General features: G+C 34.6%; 1 protein-coding gene across 1 annotated transcript; it reads left to right on the forward strand.

Annotated features, from left to right (window-relative positions):
* Positions 1 to 6,628: 6,628 nt before the first annotated feature.
* On the forward strand, positions 6,629 to 7,744 carry LOC116352486 (endocuticle structural glycoprotein SgAbd-2-like). The gene is made up of 3 exons (XM_031785134.1): positions 6,629 to 6,937; positions 7,034 to 7,365; positions 7,463 to 7,744. Exons 1-3 carry the CDS (start codon positions 6,771 to 6,773, stop codon positions 7,561 to 7,563), a joined length of 600 nt encoding a protein of 199 aa, XP_031640994.1. The 5' UTR covers positions 6,629 to 6,770; the 3' UTR covers positions 7,564 to 7,744.
* The last annotated feature ends 212 nt before the right edge of the window (positions 7,745 to 7,956 follow it).

A 7,956-nucleotide genomic window follows, 5' to 3' on the forward strand; every position in this document is an offset into this window, starting at 1 on the left:
TGTGAACATCATTTTGTTTGATCGCGTAAACAAGACTTGCGTGTAATTAAATCAATCAAAATACATGCCTATAACTACATATAAAATGAACAACTGTTCGCCAACAACAAATACATAACGGAAGCATTGTCATTGAAGCGTCAAAATATTTGCGATTTAAAATAAAAAAATATTGTGGAAATGTCAGACCGCAAATACAATAGAGAACACATAATAACGGCCAAATGATGAATTTAACTGAATTTCATTGAAGATGAAAACTTTATCCGAAAAAATGAGAAAAAGAGACACGCTCATTTCAACGAAATGGGTTTGCCCTTTTTCGATGTCAAATTTCATGTTTGTGCGCGCGCCAAGCATTTTGTAATCGTTTGTCTTTTTTGTGCGTACTTTTTTTTGCGCTAATCTCACTCTTGTCTCGTTCTGTTTATTGGGCGTAGGATTTGTGCATTCATTAAAAGTGTTTAAGTGTCTTTGTTATTGTTGCAAATTGGCATTCAAATGATACAAGCATAACATCATCCAAGACAGCGATCAATGAAACGATTTTACATTTTCATTGTTACATTTTTCGCAAACGATTCTATCATCCAATCGTTTGCATAACATCACGTTATATATGCCTACGATACCCATTGAGAAATCGACTGCACAGAATTTGAACGTGAAATTCTTTTACCCAATCAACAAAAAAAAGCAACCAACATTTGACTGATCAGTCTCGACCAGCAAAGGGTTTGCATTTTAATAATAAACCATTTGAATTTACTGTTTTTAATCGGGACACTGTGATTCGATCAAAAAGTCAGGAAACGTATTATTATTCTTCTAATAACATAAAAGCAAGACCTTTCATTTTCGATGACACGATTTTCCAAACAATGCCCACAGCTGGAATAAACGAAAATCCGTTTTCAGATGGTTTTTTCGATTGAGAGAGTATTTGGTGACTTTTGAACGAGCCCGACAACAAAAAACCATTTATTATTACACAATGGCAACTACAGCGGCCAAACAAGTGGGCTATCATGTAATTTTTGTAAGAGATTTTAAGAGCTTTATTTTCAACCTTTTCCATCGCTTTAAATGATGGGATGGATTCCAATTTATATTGTATTGATGTCAACTTTTTTACCAATTCTCTCTGCATTTGAACAAAATCGAAAAAACAAAATATTCAAATAAAAACCGCATTGATTGTATAAAAAAATCAATACGCAAATAAAGTCAATAACAAATACAAAAATTGACCATTTGTTGACGCCATTTGCTAATTCGCTAATTCGAATTCGCGTTTCTATTTTATTGCTGATTGAATACGCAATTTTCACCGTAAATCGTCACTTCGTGTATATTTTTGCTGTTGATTTTGTCCACTGTAGAATTGCGTATATGTAATCACATTTGAAGAGATGGTGGACGGTCTGCCGAAATTATATTTGTGACGTTATGCAATCAATGTTTGTTAGAAACAAACAAAATCAAATAAATACGCTTGTGAACCACTAATTGATGCTAAATGGACAGGTGTCAATTTGAATCAATAAAAAAATAATACCCAACGTTTGAACTGAAATGACATCTGGCAGCAAGAGAGGAAAAGCAATATGTGAAGAGAGTATGTGCAAATATCCTAATAAAACGTGCCCGATAATATTAACGCGACCCATCAACGACGACGAAAGAAGAGAAACAAAAAAAAGAGCAGGGCACGTGCATAGTTTTGATATTCAAAATTGGGCTACTCCAAGTGCAATGCAAGCGATATTTCGTCAGTCTTCGGCAGAGTATACATAAAAAATTGTAAAAATAAATTTACGATGTTAAATGTCTTTGCGTGGCCAAGACGAAAAGAAAATACGAACAGAAAAAATCGCTTCAACAACAGCAACAACAACTAATTACATAATCGAGTCAACAGAAAATGTTAAGTGTTCAGTGTTTCACTTATACTAACATTGGGATCGAGAGCGAGCACATTGCAATTACTCTCACTCTCAATTTCATCAATTCAGACAAACACACACACACACACTATCTCAGTGTAAAAATTCTAACAAATCATTGACTTATGACAATAACAATGTGCATTTTTTTTCAAAAGCTTGAAATGGGCACACTTCAATTAGATAACCATAGCATTTTAATCGCGTATTGCTGAGTAATTTTAAAACGTGTTGATTTATTTACTGTTGCCCATTTTGTCCGCCTTCTTAAGTCATTTGCTTGCAATGTAAATCGTTTTCACTTTCATTGAGCATCATCATCATTATAATCTCTCAATAGTAATGTAGAGACGCGCAAGAAAATGCACGGCTGCTCATCATAAATATGGATAAAACGTTGTCATTGACTCATTCGACCAACTGTTCTCTTTTTTTTATTTATGTCCAATCGCAATGCATTTCTTTCGTCTTGATCGGGCTGATTGAGTTCATTTTTTTTATTGAAATGCAGAGACAAAAAGAGAATAAAAACCCATCATTTTTTTTGCAATGATAGCCAACAATTATGGAGGCACGTTTTCACGTAGCAACGTCAGTGGCAGCATTGGCCGTATGAAAAACACAAAAAGAAATATAATGACCGCCACGATAAAAGTTGAGCCATTCATCGAATTATGGACACCGTTAGCAATGTTTTGATGATAAGACACACACACACACACACACAGATAAATACATCGTAATTGATGTACAAAAAAATGTAATCGCACCGCACCGCCAATTCCCATCGTACAATGTGAACCGTGAAGTCAATGAACGTTGCGACAAATAGTTTAAAGTGGCCAACAACCACGGGCCATGCATATTAAATGTTCGATCACGATCATGTGGAAATAAAAGTGCTCATTTCGAGACGATTTACATGAATCATAAAATTTAAATGGTTCGGCTATGTTTTTATGTATCACGTTTTTATTTATTTATTTCACTTTTTAAAATGATAAATGACAAATTTAATTAAAACAGAATAAAATACGACGAAACAAATAAAAAAACCAACCAAGAGAAGTGTATAGAGGAACAACATTCAGAATTCAAATGATGGTGCGCAATTGGATGGGTGTTGCAAAATTCGAATCTCAGGTCCGAAAAGTTGTTTGCAGTCAAAGCCTCATTTCTCATAAGAAGTCGCTGGTTGACTTTTGCGCGATATGCTGTATGTGTATATATATGTGTGTGTTTTTTTTAATGAAGTAAATAAACTGTTTAATCTGCTTAATGATTTTGTATTTATTTCACAATTTATCGTGTTCGAAGAAGTGTGCATCAATCGATTCATTAATCGATGCTTGCATCGCCATCGTCCAAATGGCATATGTATACCAACATTGTGCACACTGCACAGAGAGAAAGAGAGACCGGTTTACATGTTTCACTGTTCACCATTGAAATCGCGCACGTACACAGCAACTGTACTGAGTTTGAAACATTCAGTTCGGTTATAGCATAGAAGTCAAGGGGAAAATCAGTAGTGAAATACTAAATATACTCAGAAGTATTGAAAAGTACCGAAACGTATCAAAACGTACCAAATAGGTATTCGTTTCAAAAAAATAGTGAATAATTTTTTCGTGTTTTCGACTGTCTTTTTGGTGTTACATTACAAGCTTGTATGAAACTCTCGGAGACTCGGTATAATGCACAAAAAAGTGAAAAAAATGTTTTTCGATATTTTTGTGCACTATACCAAGTCTCCGAGAGTTTCATATAAGGTTGCCATGTAGCAGCAGAAAGACAGTCGAGAATATTGAAAAAAAAAAAATCGTCTTTTCGACTGTCTTTCTGCTTCTACATGGCAGGCTTATATGAAACTCTCGGAGAATGGGTATAGTGCATAAAAATATCGAAAAAAATATTTCACTTTTTTTGTGCATTATATCGAGTCTCCGAGAGTTTCATACAAGCTTGCCACGTATTTTTTCGAAACGAATACCTATTTGGTACGTTTTGGTATGTTTTGATACGTTTCGGTACGTTTCGGTACTTTTCAATACTTCTTAGTATATTTAATATTTCAGTACCGATTTTCCCCTTGATAGAAGTACTCGAGGAGCATTGCACACGCATGAAAAGGAAACTTTACAATGCATTTAATTTAATCGTGTTCCACTTTTTTTACTCTTACTCCAGCGCTACATTGAATTAAAGCTATGCAGAAACAATGGGACACGGTTACTCTGATAAATCAAGCATCATAATTAAGTGTCAATCGATGTCATTACTCCAACAGTAAACTAACTATTTACACTGAGGTGATATACAATACACAGAATTTTCCATGACTGAAAACGAGAAAGATAGTTTGCTTTGTTGGTGTCTATCTCCCTCTCTCTCGTACCACTTGTTCTCTGTCTATCAAATCCTTGATCTTCATGTATCCATCCAAAGAAGTTATATTGAAAGTCACAATTCCTTCGAATGTATGATATTTTTAGACCATAAGATACTGTAGTTGGTGCAATGCATTCAGTCCAGTAATGTGCGAAGGGTGTGGGAGTATACGGTTACCTCCTTTTTTGGCATCTATTTTCAATTGAAAAAAAAAATTAAAATTTAAAATTTTAAGTAATATAAGGGGTCTTTTCTGTCCATGATTATTGACATCACCCCCCCTGAGGATCTGAGCTCGCACAGTACTATTCGAAAACGATCCAATAATTCAATCCTAACTTGAGGATATGCTCGAACAGATTTGTATGTTTCAAGGTTTTCTCGTGCAAATGACGTCAATGAAAGTAAACAATTTTGATTGTTCTAAATTCGGATTCGTCAGCTGTATGCAACTTATTCAATCAATTTTTTTTTGTTGATCATTTGACATTTCGATCGTTGCAATGTGTGCAACAAATTATTTCTAAATAACATTGAAAACGGATTATAACTATTATTGCCGAGCAAAAACCAATTATATTTCCATGAGTATGCAAAATGAAATCGATTTTTTCCTCTCACAAAGAATATATTCTTACATCTTCTGAAACTGGTAAATTTACGACGAGAAACATTTCATAAGAGCATAAATTACCCAATTGTATATTTGCAGGCTGTGTTAATAGCAGCAAAATGACGATGACACTCTGGGAAATATCGAGAGTGTTCGACACATATGGTTTAATCGACCTCCTACAGATAAAAATCACAAAATTCACACTCATCGAATGTATTACATGACACATGCAAGCAAGTGTGTACGATTATGCAAACTAAAAACCATATTAAAGAAAGAAATAAAACAAATTAAAGAAAAATTAAATTAAACATAGAGAGAGAGAAGTAGAGAATCCACGGTGTATTCCACACTAGGTGCATTAAATCGTTGAAAACGACGTGTGTGTGTGTTTGGTGGCCGACAAACATACAAAATGGAATGACATACAAATTACCGATTCACGAAAGCACATCAATTGTGCAAGACAGCACTGAAATTTCATTCACGAAACCAGAAAACAGCAAAAGAGGATCAAAACATACAAAACAGCACCAACCACACACTTTATTGCTCTCAATTAATTGCATCGAATTGATGGTTTTCGGTCGATTTTTCCACGAAATGGTCTTTTTTTCGTACAAAGAATATAAATGTGTTGCTTTTATATATTAAAAAATGGACTTATGCAGTACAAGCAAGTGAGTCGGGTCATGGCCAATCATAATGTGTTTTTCATTTGTATTCTGTGAATCGATAAATTTAAAATCAAGAAGATCTAAATGTCATACGTATCGGTTTCACTTTCGCCCGGTGAATGTTTTCAGCTCAAGTGTTGATGCGATCAACATCAATGACATGAGACTCTGAGTGACACGGGTGGGAGAAGAGATGATAATTTTCGACAACTTTTCATTGCTCCTTGTGCTATTTACATCGATCACGACGAGAAGTTCCAAGAAAAAACTACAGTCATTACACCTGTGATTCGTGTCTGAATTTGCAAAAGCATTTAATCTGCGAAGCGTGAACTGCTTACATTTACATTTCTTATTATTAACTAAAAATAATTCTCCGTACATCTTTATTTGATCTAAATTTAGACGGAATCCATTCCATATAGAATCGAACGCAAAATGGTTTGCGTTGACGACGATAATGTTACAAAATCAGAAAAAAGACAGTAATGGTATTTAACACTTGAGCTCCAGTGCATTTACCACAAATACAAGCATGTATTTGTGCTCGAGGCGACAAACACATGGCTTACGTTTGTAAGATTTGACACTTTAGCGTGTGCCGTGAAACTAATGAAAAAAACAGTTTGCAATTGACGATGAATATTGAGTACCAAGCCGCAGTACTCTCAATGTTTATTGCTCAAATTGACTATTTCAATAACAACAAAATATGAAGATGGTTTTACCGATGCGCCTCTTGATTGCGTTTGCATTGTTATTTACCTTACCAATTTACGTGTTACTTGTCGAGTACTTAAAAATGCTTCAGTTTTTCAGGGCTTCTTCACATCAAGTTTTACATATATGTATGTAAATATCTATACACAAAAAAACGCAGTTATTTGCGTTGAATAAATAAATCAAATGGAGATTTTTCTCTACATCTTCATTTCGGGCATTGGTCAGTCGGCATCTCATGTTCATTTTTGGTATAAAAAGATGGAATTGATTAGAAAATTCATTCAGTACTGAAAATCATTCCGGATTGATAATACCTGTGAGCGTTGGTCACTATTTTGGCAACACATCAATTTTTATCAAAATATCGAATCATCAGAATAAAGGGTCACCCGAATCCCGAAAACGAAAAAAAAGAAAATGTTTGTCAATCGTATTTCTTTCGTAATTTCAATGTTGACTGCATTGACTCAAGCCGCGCCAATTGAAATTCTTGGCGATGAACAAATCGTTCCCGACACAAATACGCCCATACCAATCCTTTCGCAAACGGATGAAATTTCACCTGATGGCAGCTTTAGTTACAGGTAAAAAACCGACAGAGACACATATTTAATTGACAAAGAATGTAAGAAGAAACAAATCTAAATCGAATTAACCCAAATTGTTTTCTTCGTTTGCAGCTTTGAGACGGCCAATCATATAAAGCAACAAGCCAACGGTTATCATAAGACCGTATTAGTACCGCGCTTACGTTCTGACGGCACTCAGACCGGTGAACTTGAGTCAGCCGATATAATTGTACAGACGGGATCATATTCCTATTTGGCTCCTGATGGTACCTTAATTTCTGTACAATTTGTTGCTGACGAGAATGGTTTTCAAGCCTTTGGAGGACACTTACCAACGCCACCATCGGCCGTACAACTACCAGAATCCATAATGCATGAACAGAGCAGTCAACAATTAACAGAAGAACAACCGCCAACAACAAATCAATTGATTGCGACTCAAGGTAATTCACATCGCCAAAGACACGAACAGAGATGACAGCGAAAAATGCATCTCAACCAAAAACCGCTTTTTTGCTTAATTATAATTCATTCTTGCAGACAATGCCATCGCCGTACCATCTGAATCGACAATCATCCAGAACAATGAAAGCCAACAGCGACAACAAAGATCATCATTTTTTCCACCACTCTTTCAATAAACACCGGCTCTCGTGATGTGGTTTCTTTTTTCTGATGACTGACCCAAGGACGAAACATACTCTCCATTCTTGAAGGCTTACGCTACTATTCAATTTTAAATTTGACGAATGTAAGCGCGAAAATTGAATAAATTGAATCGTTGAGAAATTCCATGAAAAATAAACGAAAAACTATTTTTTTGTAGGTACATGATAAATTTTATTTAGGAAATTCTTTTTTTATTATAAAACAATTTTTCAATACATAATAAGAATAATAATTCATAATAATTTAATGGTAAAAAATAATATGTGTGTGTGTGTCTGTGTGTTTTCTTCTTATTTTTTTGTCTCATTTTTCTTCATTGTTGTTATATATGTTGTTTTATTATTATTTTTTTCGAACTTTTATTT

The sequence above is a fragment of the Contarinia nasturtii genome, unplaced genomic scaffold, assembly GCF_009176525.2.
Source record: "Contarinia nasturtii isolate CC-2019 unplaced genomic scaffold, AAFC_CNas_1.1 Cnas_scaffold_187, whole genome shotgun sequence".
NCBI classification, from domain to species: Eukaryota; Metazoa; Arthropoda; class Insecta; order Diptera; family Cecidomyiidae; genus Contarinia; species Contarinia nasturtii.